This window comes from Mauremys mutica, chromosome 6 (genome assembly GCF_020497125.1).
Source record: "Mauremys mutica isolate MM-2020 ecotype Southern chromosome 6, ASM2049712v1, whole genome shotgun sequence".
Classification (NCBI taxonomy): domain Eukaryota; kingdom Metazoa; phylum Chordata; order Testudines; family Geoemydidae; genus Mauremys; species Mauremys mutica.
The window spans coordinates 96,054,658-96,069,701 of NC_059077.1; the positions used below are offsets into that span (position 1 = coordinate 96,054,658).

Consider the following 15,044-nt stretch of genomic DNA (forward strand, 5'->3'; position numbering starts at 1 on the left):
AGCGGGGTGTCTAAGGCTGGGGGGGGGGGGCTGCGTACTGTCTGGCAATGGGCGGCGTACCGGCCTCGGAGCGTTGGGTGAGGCGCAGGGGCTGAGGTGTAGCTAGGTGACCAGGATGGGGATGGGGATGGGGAGAGGGATCAGTTGATGCGCGGGGGAGGGGGGCGTAGCTTAGCGGGTGTGAGCGGACTCGGTGAAATCCCGCCTCCGGATGGAAGCGGAGCCGGAAGCTGGCGGCGCGGGACGTTTTGATCCTGCCCTAGGATTCGGAAGTTCGGCCCAGGAGCGGCTGGCAGCACTGCCGAGTAATGGCGCGCGCAGCCTAGCTATACAGACCGCTCGTTGGACGCGGCCATTTTGAACCGTGGTAGCAACCAATGGGTCGCGAGCACCAGTAGTCACGTGTTAAGGGGCGGTTGGGAAACCAAGGAAACCTCCCCGCGCGCTGGCCGCCGGCTGATAGCTACAGAGGGGGTGGGTGCCGGGGTCGGTGAGCCCGGCTGGCTGGGCTGGGCTGGCGGTGGCGTGCTGCGGGGGGAGAGGCAGAGAGCGCGGTACCGAAGAGTCTATGGGGAGGTGGGGGCGCTGGGCACGGGCCTGCCGGGGCACGGAGGGCGGGGGGGTTAAATCTGTGAGCCGGGGGGTCGCCGTGACCACGCTTATTGGGCGCGTGAGGGGGCGCGCGCATGTCGGGCAGCGCGGAGTGTGGCCCACGTGTGTGTCCTGGTGGGTCTCTGCCCGTCGTGCATATTTGCGACTGATTTTGAACTTGCAGGTGGCGCTCGCTGTTTGGTTGCAGTGACTTATTTGACTCTGGAATCAAGGCTCCCAGTCTGTTTCCGTTACTGGCTGGCGCTAGTAAATCAGGTAACTCGGAAGTGAAGGTTTACATAGCTCTCGAGAGGGGCGTGTTGTGAGATCAGAACGAGAGAAAAGGTGGGATCATCAACCTAAGCAGAGGTCAGTCGCTTCCTGATCCCATTCCACACACATTCGGGTTTGGGGCTTTGCCTGTAACGATACAGATTCAAGTTCTACTGCTTTTAATAAATGATTTACTTGGAACAGTTCATTGAACGTGTAGAACATGAATAGTTTTCTGTGATTGGATCTTATTACATAAATTATTTGCTTATGATATAATACTCAGCATACTATACAGTATTATAAGGATCTTTTTAGCAGCAAGGAAAAAGACAAACATTTGTTTAACAGCAGGGATGGTAGCTTTTGAGGGCATTTTGTATATGCAACTTTTGAACATTTTTCAGAGATCCTGGGCACCTATAGCATCTAGTGACTGCAGATGGACGGGTTTTTTTTTGTTTTTGTTTTTTTGTGTGTGAAAAACTGATCTTTATTTTCCAGAAATATACAAACTTATTCTCTCATTTCCCCATCTTCTTCTTCTTCTTATACTCCTCTGATGTACAGGACATTGTTACACCTTAACAAAACTTCACCAAGGTGTCCTGACAATGCACCATCATGTACCGTATTTTTCCATATATAAGACGCCCCCATGTATAAGACACCCCCAACTTTTCTAACCCCAAATTCAGGTTTTTTGTTTTGTTTTGTTTTCTTTGCCGCTCCAGCCGCGGTTCAGCTGTTCCCCCCCCCCCCCCCGACTTTGCCGCTCAGGCACAGGAAGAGAACGCGGAGGTAGGGGTAGAGGGGCCGAGGAGGGCCATGCGCCCCGGCTGGTCTCCGGCGGCGGCCCTGCCCGGCTCCTGCCGCATCCCTCCCCGGCCGCGCGACTCCTGCCCTGGCCCCCCGCGTCCCCGGCCGCCCGGCTCCCCGCGTCCCCGGCCGCCCGGCTCCCGCGTCCCCGGCCGCCCGGCTCCCCGCGCCCCGGGCCGCCCGCGTCCCCGGCCGCCCGGCTCCCCGCGTCTCCGGTCCCGCTTCGCCGGCCGCCCGCCCGGCCCCGCTTCCCCGTCCCCGCTTTGCCTGCCGCCCGGCCCCGCTTCCCCGTCCCCGCTTTGCCTGCCGCCCGGCCCCGCTTCCCCGGTCCCGCTTCGCCGGCCGCCCGCCCCGGCCCCCGCTTCCCCGGCCCCGCTTCGCCGGCCGTCCGCCCGGCCCCGCTTCCCCGGTCCCGCTTCGCCGGCCGCCCGCCCGGCCCCGCTTCCCCGGTCCCGCTTCGCCGGCCGCCCGCCCGGCCCCGCTTCCCCGGTCCCGCTTCGCCGGCCGCCCGCCCGTCCCCGCTTCGCCTGCCGCCCGCCCCGCTTACCCGGTCCCGCTTCCCTGGGCGCCTGGCCCCGCTTCCCCGTCCCCGCTTCTTTGGCTGCCCGGCTCCGGTCCCCGTCCACGGCCGCCGGGCCCCGCTTCCCCGTCCCGCTTCGCCGGATCCAGCCACGTGCAGGCAGCGCGGTAAGGGGGCAGGGAGGGGGTGTTGGAGAGAGGGCAGGGGAGTTCAGGGGTGGGGGGGTGGATAGGGGTTGGGGGGGTCAGAAGGCAGGGAACAGGGGGCTTACTTCCGTGTATAAGACTACCCTCTATTTTTAGTCTAAGGATTTTAGGAAAAAGTATAGTCTTATACACGGAAAAATACGGTATTCTTCTGTGTTTGCAAGCTGCATGTTCATGTAGCCGTTGACAGACACCAGGTAGCCCTTGTACTCCATCCCCCACTTCAGCTTTTCTCTTAGACTCCAGCGGGCGCACATGCGACCCTGCGATTAGTTTTTGTTTTTACCGCTGCCTTGTGCCAGGCCGCGTTACCATGAGCTTGCCCCTGAACCCCAAGCCCTTCCTGAACGGGCTGACGGGGAAGCTGGTGATGGTGAAGCTGCAGATGGAGTTGGGAGGTTTAGCACTTGTGAAAATCAAGCCCTATGATAACGCTGGGTGGGAAGGGCCAGTGGCAGAAAGAAATCCATGATAAGAATGTTAGGGTTGTCTTTGATAAAATATATATTGGAAGTATATAATAGAAAACTGCTCGTCCTGGGAGGTTTAATACATCAGAACCCACTGTCTACTTTACCTTCATTTACTGTCATGTCTTCAACCTGCAAGGCAATACATTCCACTTATCATACATATATACTTATGTTACATTGTCTACAAAATTAACACCCAGTCTGTGAAGAAAGGGAAGCAAAGTTGGACCATGTTCCCTCTTGTTGGTATCATTTATAATTGTCATAAGAGGCAATTCAAATCCTTCCTAGTAAGTTTTTCCAAAAGAAGCATATAAAGCTGTAGTTTCCACTGAAGGAGCTTCTTAATTAGATTGTGCTTGAGCTGTCACTAAAACAGATGTGAAAATACAGTGCTCTGTTTTTGAAGTCTTCCTGAATCTTACAGCCTACAAGTAAATAAATGGAAGACTGTGCTTACTCCTGACTCTTCCTTGCAAGAAATATGAGAAAGTGGTTGTGTGAGAGACGCAGTGACTTAGTGTAACTTTTATATGCCTAATTGTTTTTTTTTAAAAATCATCTAAAACCATCTAAACCATCTAAAAGTGGAAGAAGTGGTTGACACTGAATAGCCAATGTAGTGGCATGGTGTTGGATTTTATAGTTGGGTATTATTGGTTATGGAAGCATAGGGGTTTGCTTGTGTTTGTTTGTTTAAGGCCAGGTTAGTGTGTTCATATTCTATGTCTGTGTGTAACCATCAACTTCTTGTCACATACTAACTAACATCAGTATTTGCTTAATCTCATGCAATGGTTGGTCACAATTTCTAGTTCAGGAGGAACTTTTAGGAAAAATATAAGTTTAATGCCTTGATGGAGATGTAATATATGCAAAGTATGTCATTGCAACACACAAATTGTCTAGTCAGCTTCTATATTTCCAAACACTTTTTCAAATTATTTCTGTAGGTTCTATCAGTACAGGATACTTCGGGCTTGTTTGCACTTACAGCGCTGGAGCAGCATAGCCGCTGTAGTGCTTAGTGAAGACTCTGCCTATGCCGTCGGGAGAGCTTCTTCTGTCAGTATAGGTTTTCCACCTCCCCGAGAGACAGTAGCTATGTCGATAGGAGAAACCCTCCTGTCAACGTAGCGCTGTCTACATCAGGAGTTAGATCGGTATTACTATGTTGCTCAGTGAAGTGACATAATTATACTGACATAAGTTTGTAGTGTAGATCAAGGCTCGGTTTTGATTCATGTATAAAATTCCCATAACTCTCTTAAAATATTTGACCTTCTGAGCATCTCCAGTCTCAGGGTGGTCCCAGAACCTTTTGTTGGTCTCATTATTTGTATTATGGTACAGGGTGGATTTGATTTAAATCACTAGTCAGGAAGCCTTAATTTAGTCATGGATTTCTACATAAAAGTGCATTCTTGTTGGTTTTATAACCTTTAATACATATTCTTCACAACTCAGAGATAGATGTAGGTTTCATTTTTAGAAGGTACACACTATACAATTTTAAGTGATTTATTTTGAAAATTTTGCAGATTAGTTTTACAGCTATATCAGAAAATGAATGCTTGTTTGGTTATTTCATTTATCATAGACAATGAGGAGTCCAGTGGCTCCTTAAAGGCTAACAAATTTATTTAGGCATAAGCTTTTGTGGGTAAAAAGCACAAAAGCTTATGCTTATGCCCAACTAAATTTATTAGTCTTTAAGGTGCAACCGGACTCCTTGTTGTTTTTGTGGATATAGACTAACACAGCTACCCCTCTGATACCATTTACCAAAGGTAATTGAAGCAGATAGTTCACCTCCCAATGACTTCATAAATATCTCCAATTCAACAGGTTAATAATTAATATTTGGAGGATTTTCTTGCTATGCAGTATTAGGAGGAGAACGTCACCAGACAGACATTTTAAATTGTTTTATTTAACTAAAACAACAACTTTATGTTTTCTGGATTTTTCTTCAATAGCAAACGTACAATATTTTAACAAAACAAACATATGAATTTTTGAATTTAGTTAAACATTCAAGTTTTTTTTAAAATCAGGTTTGTTTTTGTTAAAAAATTTTTAACTAAAATAGTTAAATTAAAATTAAATTGACTGTCAGCCAAGTCAACATAAGAAACTTAAACTATTGGCTTCTGCAGCTAACTCCGTCGTCTTCACTTTCATTTTCCTTTTCATTCATAATCTGGAAAAGAAAAGGGGGGAAAAAAAAAACAAGCTTTCCCACCATTTCAGGTCCCAAATGATTTCTCAGTTTGGAATGAATTAGTCTAAAGGAAGAAAATATTCTTTCTACACTGGCAGAAGAAGCTACTGCTGTTAAAAGTGAGATTATCACTTCAACAGTCTCTGACTCCAAGTGCTTAAGTGACTTCCACCAGTTCACTGGTGTGACTTTCTTTAAAACCTCATCAGCAAGCACATATTTGTTGAATGGTTCACCCTTCACTCTGAAGTTTATTATAGTTGGCATTATGGAGGGATGATTGCTGGATGTCCATGTCATAGCCAACTCCTCCTCTTCAGCAGATAAGGTTTGACCCTGGTACCGAGTATTGAGAATATTTGCAAGAAAATGAGCTGCAGATAGTGCTTCTCCCATTTGTTTTTTTAATGCTTGTAATTTAACTCTGTCATTGCATATTTCTCTTTTTAAGATCTCACTCAGTTCCTTCCAGTAAATACCGTGTCTATAGTATTCCTTCCCTTCCTAAAGCCATGTTGCTCATCTCTTTTATTTTCTGGCCAATGGGAACTTTGGGGGAGGTGCCCACAGGCAAGGGCAGCATGCAGAGTCCTCTGCCCCTCCCCCCCAGGGGCTGCAGGGACGTGGTGCTGGCCGCTTCCCCGAATAGTGCGGGGCCCGCAGCACCACAGGGGCGGCAATCCCTTGGGCTGGATCCAAAGCCCTGAGGGGCTGGATCCGGCCTGTGGGCCGTAGTTTGCCCACCCCTGCTCTAGACCTTTTACACACTGCTCAATTTCTCCTTCATACACTCTATCCAGCAATTTGCCTGTGACATCTGCTCTGTTGGGTGGACTGTATCCTGGTCTTAATGACTGAACCATGTTAATGAAGTGTGGGTTCTCAGTCATAGGGAAAGGAGAATATGTTGCATAAACAAACCAGGCAATTTTTTCATCAATTACCTCTTTTTGTAATCTGCTGGTTCTTATCACAAACTTATCCATGGTTGTTTCTGGATGATAGCGATTTTTTTTCTCTTTTTTGCTACAGGTGATATACTGTGGCCATGTGACATCCATGATGTGACTGAAACACGGTCATTGGCAGATAACTCTGAAACTATAGTAAATTATGGTGATCTTTAAGGTGGATAGTCTTCAGAATCCTGTATATTGAGGATGGATTCTCCTAAACAAAATAAGTCAATGCAGTTATTTAATTATTACCATACTGCTCATTTAGTATTACTCATTGCATTCACTGACACTCAGTACTACTTTAAAGGTGAAATTGTAAAAGGAACATCTGCCTATTTCAGCTATTTATTTTTTTATCACAACTGCATCTAAAATGGTAGTACCATAGAGTAACAACTATATTTTTGCTCAAACGTGAGAAATCAAGAATAGTCCAGAAGGAAGACAGGCAGTCCTTAAGAAAGAAGTATGAAATAAAAAAGTTTACCAACCTGAAGATCCTGCATGTTCAGACATGTTTCTTTCATCATTTTCAAGGCAGCTTCCTCCTGAGAAGAAACACTTCTCATGATATTGTTTCATTCGGGCAGGCAGGCCTTGCATTTTTTTTGTTGCATTGTTTGCATTTTGCAGGCATGCCTGTCTTACCCACAGGTAGGGGAACTTCATTAAAATATTCCCAAACTGGGTCTCTTTTACAGCCTGCTGCCATTGTAGGTTTTCCTGTCTAATGAGAGAATGGTATGGTAGATCTCAAATAATAGAGGCTACAGTCAGAAAGCCCTCAAGACTTCTGGAATATGGTGCTCAAACAGTTTCACTTTTGTTTCTACCTGTCCCTCCCTTCTCACATTTATCTCTAGACTTCTTCTCCTTGTCCAGATCTATTCTGCCCCCAACAATCTTCTATTCTCTGAACTTTTTGAAACTTTGCACTTTTAGAGAGAGGTAAGGGATTAACTCTGCGTACACAAATTTGCAGAGGGACGATAGGGTTGAGGTCTGTTATTTCGCACCTCTATATATTATTTATGTATGTATTTATTAAACATTTTTGCTGTTAACAAGCATGTTATCTCTGGAGACACAAATCCACAGTTTGAGAACTGCAAAACTAAGCATCTCTGATGGTATCTTCTAGACTGAGCACTGAGTCCCATTGGGTAGATGGAAAGATTAATTTAAATAATCTATACAGAAGCCCCTGGAATCCCATAAGATTGGGTCCCTAATCCATGAACTATTGGAATTCATTTACAAAACTTTTCTCAAACATTACATGAATATATTGTCTCATACTATAGAATTAGAATTTATAATCCCTATTCCATGATGAGATATCTTTGAGTTATAATGTATCTTAATTAAAACTATCTTTAGATAGGTTTTTTCCTCCAAAAGCATTTTATCAAAAAAATCCGATTTAAAAAAAAAATGGGATTTTTTTATTTAAATCACTGATTTTTATTGAACCTGTTACAGTAGGCTAGAGACCCTAACCATGTATTAAGGCCCCATTGTGCTAGGTGCTATACCAACACATAACAGAAATACTTAGATCATAAGCTCTTCTCATTCTAAGATGAGAGAGACTGATACATAGAAGAAGCTCAGGGTAACAGTGAGATGATTACTCCAATTCTTTTAGAATAAGAAAACTCAATTTCTGTTCTGCCTGCAGTCAATGAAGCAGCTTCTCAGTGGTTGCAACTGACAAGTTCTGGTTTTGATTATTTTCTATAGTTGGACTATCCCATAGTAGTAGATTAGATTCTTGTCCAGCAAAGCACCTGAGCACGTGCTTAACTTGGAACACGTGAGCAATCCTAGAGCAAGGATCTCCCTGTATGTATCTCATTGCTGGATCAGGACGTAAGTCAGCACCAGCTTAAGGCATTGAGCGTTCCACAAGAAGCACCCAGCATGTGGCAACCTGGAGCCTTGAAAGGTTAGCTTTGTAGTAGTTAGCACGTTGACTACATCTGTGAAGGTATCAATGTAAGGGTTTTTCTTTCCTTCCATCTCATTCAGTTGGGTATAGTACTTTAAACATAATGATATTGTCTTCGTATATGTGCTGAATTTAGTGAATTGTTTGAATGTAAGCTTTAGTCTGTCTTTTTTAATACTGTGTGCCTGTATGTTAATATTGAAAGCATGTAACATTAAATCTACTGTTCAGTGGAATCAGTCTCTTTTATTTTTTTCTTTCTCCCTCAGTTTAGAGAGAAACTCAGCACGTGAATAGAAATGATTGACTCAGTCAAAATAAGGAGACAGAGCACCTTGGATTTTTACTCTCACTATGAATTTCTCTGTGCTGTTCAAGGCTCTGTCCCACTAAAAACTGTGAAAGCTAATGTGAATCAGGGCATTCTTGAGCTAAATGCAGATCGCCTCAAGGCTCCTGACTGGGCACCACTTCTGAATGCTATCAGGCATAATAAGACTTTGACTTCTGTTGTAATAAGAAGCTTTCATCAACAGGGTCTTGGAGAATCAGGTTTGTAATGAACACTTGAGATCTTAATTATATCTGTCTAGTTGGGAATTCATTACAGGAAAACTGGGAGTTTTTTAAAAAATGGTTTACCATCATGTCCTCTTAGTTAGAGCACAATAGACCAATCTTGTGTTGAAAGCTGAGTTATCACAACATAGGATTGTGTGGTATGAATAGCATCAGCTGGAGACACTTAGTGGAGCTCTCTCCTTTCCTTTTAATGGTCCACTAGGTGGTGGTGATAAAAAAAAAAAAATCCAAGAGGTATAAAAATGAAATTTCAGGCATTACTTCTTGGGGATAGGAGAAACTTTCCCTGTGGCCACTTTATTTATATCTGTTAGGGGATTCCCCCCCCCACCCACCGGGGTTTTGGCTTCTGCGGGAGATAGGATACTGGATTAAATGAACGACAGTTCTGATCCAATATAGCAATTGGTGTGTGTATGGGGAAAAAAGGAATAATTCTTCAGATATCACAATCATAAAACAAAGAAATAGGGAAAAATTCTGGCCCCACTTAAATGGCAAAAATCCCACTGATTCAGTGGGACCCGGATTTTATCCGTGATTCACTTTTGTTGTTTATTAGGGGCTGACAGACCTAAAACCTACTTTAGAAGACGAATTCCAGCAATTCGATCAAAAGACATGACTACTCAATTATGTAAAGCCATCAGAGGTTGTCTGAATATATCAAGTGCTCTAAAAAATTTGGAACTTGAGGGACTGCTTCTAAGAGAGCGAGATCTAATATTTTTAACAAAGGTAAGACTTCAAATACACAAAAAACCCCAGTGTATACATTTAGCAATAAAGATGTTGGGTGAGATTCTATTTTGCACTTCTTAAAAGGTTTACCACAGATGTAGGTGGAGCTATGGAGATTTAAGCTGCTTTTGCCCTTGATTATTCTCAGGGTTGGAGAGGCCGCTAGTGTAACTTAGACAGATCTGGGGACCTCTCAAAGTTACTGCAGCCTCTTCAGGTTGTCTGGCATGTTGCAGCCCTCCCTCTGACATGTCATCCCAGCACTACCCTGGCATGCCCCCTTCACTGGGGCTTAAGAGGGAGTGCTTAGAAGACAGATTTACAGCTATGTTCCACAGTTTCTGCACTAGGATAATCCTTCCTGAGACCCAAATAAGGCTTTTAGGGTCCCTTTGCACCATTCTGGCCCTTCTACATGCATAAAGGATCCATAGTGGGAGTGAGGACCACTACTTTTTCTTCAGATATGTGCTATTAAAATATTGCTGTTCAAGCATTTTAAAAAATGTTTTCAGTGATTTTTATTTTGAAGGGATTGGCCAAGACGTCATGTTTGGAGAGCATGTCATTAGCACATTGTCCAGTTGGAGATGGAGGATTGGAAAGTAAGTTTTGAAATTTCAAAGAAATAGCCTAAGGTGATCTGTGTCTTTTGTGTTACTGCTTTTAAAATACCTTTAAAAAAAAATCTCATTGTTCCATCCCTATTTAAAGCTGTATTGGTTATAACAGAAAACAATCATGTTCACTTTGAACATTGTGAAATTTTGTGTGTGAAGAGCAAGACTTGTCATTGCTGTGACTATATATCTTTTTCTTTTTTTAGTGTTTGGTTTTGAGCATTCTTCACACTGAAATAAAGTAGTACCCTACTGTATGCTGCAAGCAAATAAACTCTTATGTTGAAAAGTTCCTTTTATAAATGTTTACAAGTCATGAAATACATTAGCTAGCATTTATATTAAGTGGAATATCTAAACTGCTTTAACATGCAATATAAAGCACTTCTGAAATATACCTATTTTAAAGATATTCCATGTTTGTATGCAAAGAGTTATGGAACAGTTAAAATATTTTTATTTAAAATAAATAATATACTTCACTCTTCTACAGTAGTTCTTCGTTCAAGGATCTAGATTCTTTCCAAATGATAATTGTGCCTTTATAACACCACCGTAAGAAACATGGTAAGTATTATTCATTTTAATTATCTGACAGTAATTTTTTTATCTTTTTAATTTCAGCAATCTGTCAAAGTGTGAGAAACTCAGCCAACATCAAATCTATAAATTTTACAGGATGTAATTTGACCTGGCGGGGAGCAGAACACTTGGCCAATGTCTTAAAGGTAACCTGCCTTTTGTAAAGGCAAATATTTAAATGGATTAATATAATGTATATACATTGTGATTCGTAGCTGAGTCTAGTATGTAAACACTATTTACATATTTTAATATTAATAACATTCTGATACCATAGGAAAAGCCCTAGTGTAATTTACTGCTAGTGTCACATTGGGTTCCCAATATTCCTCTTAAGATGATATCTCTTCAGTGAGAACTGGTGCTAGCAAGATATGCATATATGGCTATTTTTTTATTACATCCATGAAAATAATATAGGGTTATATGATGAGACATAGTTCATGTCATATGAATGTTTAAGACTCCAATAATATAGCTCAGCACATTAATGTAATCACAGTTCTACATATCCTGGTTTGATTAAGGGACTTAGGCCCCAGTTAAACAAAGTACTTAAGCATCTGCATAACTGCAAGCAGTGAAATCATTGGGACTATTTGCATGCTTAAAGTTACATATATGCTTCTATACCACCCAGGATTAGGGCCTATGAGAGCACAAATAGTCGTTCTAATTTTAATTGTTTGCACTACACTTTAGCTGCTGTCTTCTTTTTGTTGATAAAGAAACAAGCTAAGCTTATGCACATCAGTAGCTCAAGGAAAACTAGATATAATGCTATCCTTGGGAGCCAAAAAATCTTACCGTGTTATAGGTGAAACCGCATTATATCAAACTTGCTTTGATCCGCCGGAGTGCGCAGCCCCCCCCCCCCCCCCAGCACTGCTTTACCGCGTTATATCCGAATTCATGTTATATCGGGCCGTGTAATATTGGGGTAGAGGTGTATTGTATTTTTGGCAATACAACCTCTTTTTCTATTCCAAGCATTGAGGTCCTGATCCAATGCCTATGGAAGAAAATGGAAGTCTTTCCACTGAGTTCAGTGGGCTTGGATCAGGACTCTTGCTCTTATGGGCTGTATTCAATCATTTGGAAGCTGTTAAAGCATGAGAGAAAAACAGATGTGCTTAATTAGAGCTGTATAATTAAAAATATTGTCTAGATGGCTTTCTAGCTGAAATTTAGGCCCAAATAAAAAACAGCCTGGCTCCCAGATTGTCTGAAGTATACACAGAGGCTTTTGTTAAAGACTCTCTACCTTCTTTATTGAATGAGTCCTTATTTTCTGTTAAGCTTTAAGCCTGGCAAAGATGCCCAAGAATGTGCTAGCTTTTGCCCAATACCCTTATTGAACTCTGGCATTACTTGTCTAAAATTCTACCTGGATGACTAGAAAAAATGAGGAATGTAACTCTGCTTACATAGGATTTTTACAAAAGAGACGTGGGTCAAACAACATTTGTCAGCTTCTCTGCACTGTCCTACTATTTTAAAACCCTTCAGAACTGTTCTGTCACACGTAGAAAAAGTCTCTTTGTTCCTCTTTCTACAAAAATTTGGATTTGGTCCCTCTTTCATTTCCTGGATTAAACTTTTGTACTCCAGTCCTAGCTTCTGTTGTAACCAATCACATCATCTCCCCTCCTTGGTACAAGACAGGGATGTCCCCTTTCTTCCCCCCTGTTTGATTTGGCTTTGGAGTCAAATACAAATTAGAATGCCTAGGGTTCCCAAGAGATGAAAATATGCCTACATGCTGATTTTATATTTTTATTCACTACCAACCCCCTTCAGAGTATCCCCAATATTACAAACCGCTGAATTGTTCGGGAAAATTTCAGGGTAGAAAATAAATTGGCTCAGGTTGGCAGCTCTCAGTATCTCTCAGGGGTGCTTAACTTTGCACTCTCAGATTATAGTTTTCATTGGCAGCAGGTGGAAATCAGGTAGTTAAGAGTCCTCTTTTCAGGAGACCTAAAAAAATAGTCAACATTAATTTCAATCTTTTATCACACAGATGGTTTTGGATTTACATAGATGTCAAGCCCTCTCTCTATCCAGGCAGAGTTAGAATATTAAAAACGAATGTTCTCCTGTGACTTCTACTTGTTCTTAGCTCTTTGCTCTGTTTCTTTTCAAAATTAATAACACTTTTAAGAGCTCCTTGTGGGGTATGGGCAACAAGCCCAGATTATCCTTTGGAAAAAATGCAACTGCCTTTTAAATCAGGAGGCATCGGTCTACCCAACCTTAGGCTTTACCATAGTAAATTGTCCCTTTCCCTGACGCCCAGCCTGTCATAGACTTTAAGGCCAGAAGGGACCATCGTGATCATCTAGTCTGACCTCCTCCATATGGCCGGCCACAGAATCTCATCCACCCATTCCTGTAATAAGTCCATAACCTCTGGCTGAGTTACTGAAATCCTCAAATCTTGATGTAAAGACTTCGTGTTACAGAGAAATCCATCATTCACTCTAGTTCAATCCAGCAAGTGACCCGGGCCCCCATGATGCAGAGGCAAATGAAAAACCATAAGGATCTCTGCCTATTTGATATGGGGGGGAAATCCTTCCCAACTCCAAATACAGTGATTAGTTAGTCCCTGAGCACATGGGTGAGACCCACCAGCTAGACATCTAGAAAAGAGTTCTCTGTAATAACTCAAAGCCCTCCCCCTCTGGTGATCCATCTCTGACTGTTGGAGATATTTGCTAATAGCAATTGCGTCTGGGCCATCTGCCACTGTAGGCAACCTCATCATACCATCTCCTCCATAAACTTATTAAGCTCAGTCTTGAAGCCAGTTAGGATTTTGTCCCCATTATTCTCCTTGGAACTTTACTCCTTTGATGGTTAGAAACTTTTGTCTAATTTTAAGCCTAAACTTGTTGATGGCCTGCTTATATCCATTTGTTCTTGTGCCAGTACTGGCCCTTAACTTAAATTACTTCTCTCCCTCCCTGGTGTTTGCTCTCTATAAATATATCAGAGGAATAATCACATCTCCCCTTAGCCTTCATTTGGTTAGGCTAGCCCAGGGGTCGGCAACCGGTGGCTCGCGGCTCGTCAGGGTAAGCAACCTGGCGGGCTGGCCCGGTTTGTTTATCTGCCGCGTCGGCAAGTTCGGCCGATCGCGGCTCCCACTGTTCGCGGTCCCAGGCCAATGCGGGAGACAGGAAGCGGCGCGAACCGAGGGATGTTCTGGCCGCGGCTTCCGCCTCCCGCATTGGCCTGGGACCGCGAACCGCGGCCAGTGGGAGCCGCGATCGGCCGAACTTGCCGACGCGGCAGATAAACAAACCGGGCCGGCCCGCCAGGTTGCTTACCCTGACGAGCCGCGAGCCACCGGTTGCCGACCCCTGGGCTAGAGGTTCTCAAACTGGGGGTTGGGACCTCTCAGGGGGTTGTGAGGTTATTACATGAGAGGGGTCACGAGCTGTCAGCCTCCATTCCAAACCCTGCTTTGCCTCCAGCATTTATAATGGTGGTATAAATTTAAAAACACTTTTCAATATATTTAAGGGGGGTTCGCACTGAGAGGCTTGCTATGTGAAAAGGGTCACCAGTACAAAAGATTGAGAACAACTGGGCTAGGCTAAACAAGCCACCCTCCTCCTCCATTCTTCTGATCCTCCTAGTAGCCCTTCTCTGGACCAGTTTGAATTTCTTTCTTAAACATGGGAGACCAGAATAGCACACAGTATTCTAGATGAGGTCTCACCCATGCCTTGTATAGTAGTAATACACTTCCCTAACTCTACTGGAAATACCTCACTTGATACATTGTAGGATTGCATTTGCCTCTTTTACAGCCACATGATCTTGGCAGCTCATAGTCATCCTATAATTGACCAAGACACCCAGCCTTTTCTCCTCCTCTGTCCCTCCTCTGTCATTGATAAGTCTTGTTGTTAGTCCCTAAGTGCATGACTTTGCACTTAGTACTATTAGTTTTCATCCCATTTTTATTACTCCTGTTTTCAAGGTCATCCAAATCTTCTTGTGTGATATTCCACTCCTCCTCCATACCAGCAATACCTCCCAACTGTGTGTCATATGCATATTTTATTGACACGCTCCCACTTTTTGTGCCAAGTCATTAATGAAAATATTAAATGAGTGGTCCCATGAATGATCCCTGAAGAATTCCACTAGTAATGACCCTCCTTCCTGACAGTTCATCTTTCATCATGATCCCCTTTAGTCTCCCCTTTAATCAGTTCCTTACCCACCTTTCAGTTCTCATATTAATTCCCATCTTCTCCAGCCCCAGTTGTGCATGGAGGAGGGAATTGTCATCCCACTACCACCAGAATTAGTCCCAAACTTAGGCCTGGTCTACACTGGGGGGGGTGTCGAACTAAGGTATGCAACTTCATCTACAGTCGAACTACCTTAGTTCGAACTACTTACCCGTCCTCACGGCGCGGGATCGACGTCCGCGGCTCCCCCGTCAACTCCGCCACCGCCGTTCGTGGTGGTGGAGTTCCGGAG

At 43.6% G+C, this 15,044-nt stretch overlaps 1 protein-coding gene across 6 annotated transcripts in view; it reads left to right on the forward strand.

Annotated features, from left to right (window-relative positions):
* The first annotated feature begins 406 nt into the window (after positions 1-406).
* CEP78 (centrosomal protein 78) overlaps positions 407-15,044 on the forward strand; it is a 59,550-nt gene continuing 44,912 nt past the window's right edge. For 3 of the 6 annotated variants that reach the window (XM_045021640.1, XM_045021643.1, XM_045021645.1), the window contains exons 1-6: positions 408-474; positions 776-960; positions 8,286-8,568; positions 9,161-9,336; positions 9,872-9,944; positions 10,584-10,687. In XM_045021640.1, coding sequence (XP_044877575.1) covers positions 8,316-8,568; positions 9,161-9,336; positions 9,872-9,944; positions 10,584-10,687 — 606 coding nt within the window. In that variant the 5' untranslated portion in view covers positions 408-474; positions 776-960; positions 8,286-8,315. Of the gene's footprint in view, positions 475-554; positions 577-763; positions 961-8,285; positions 8,569-9,160; positions 9,337-9,871; positions 9,945-10,583; positions 10,688-15,044 lie in introns of those variants that run through there. The other 3 variants (XM_045021644.1, XM_045021641.1, XM_045021642.1) reach the window with 3 other exon arrangements.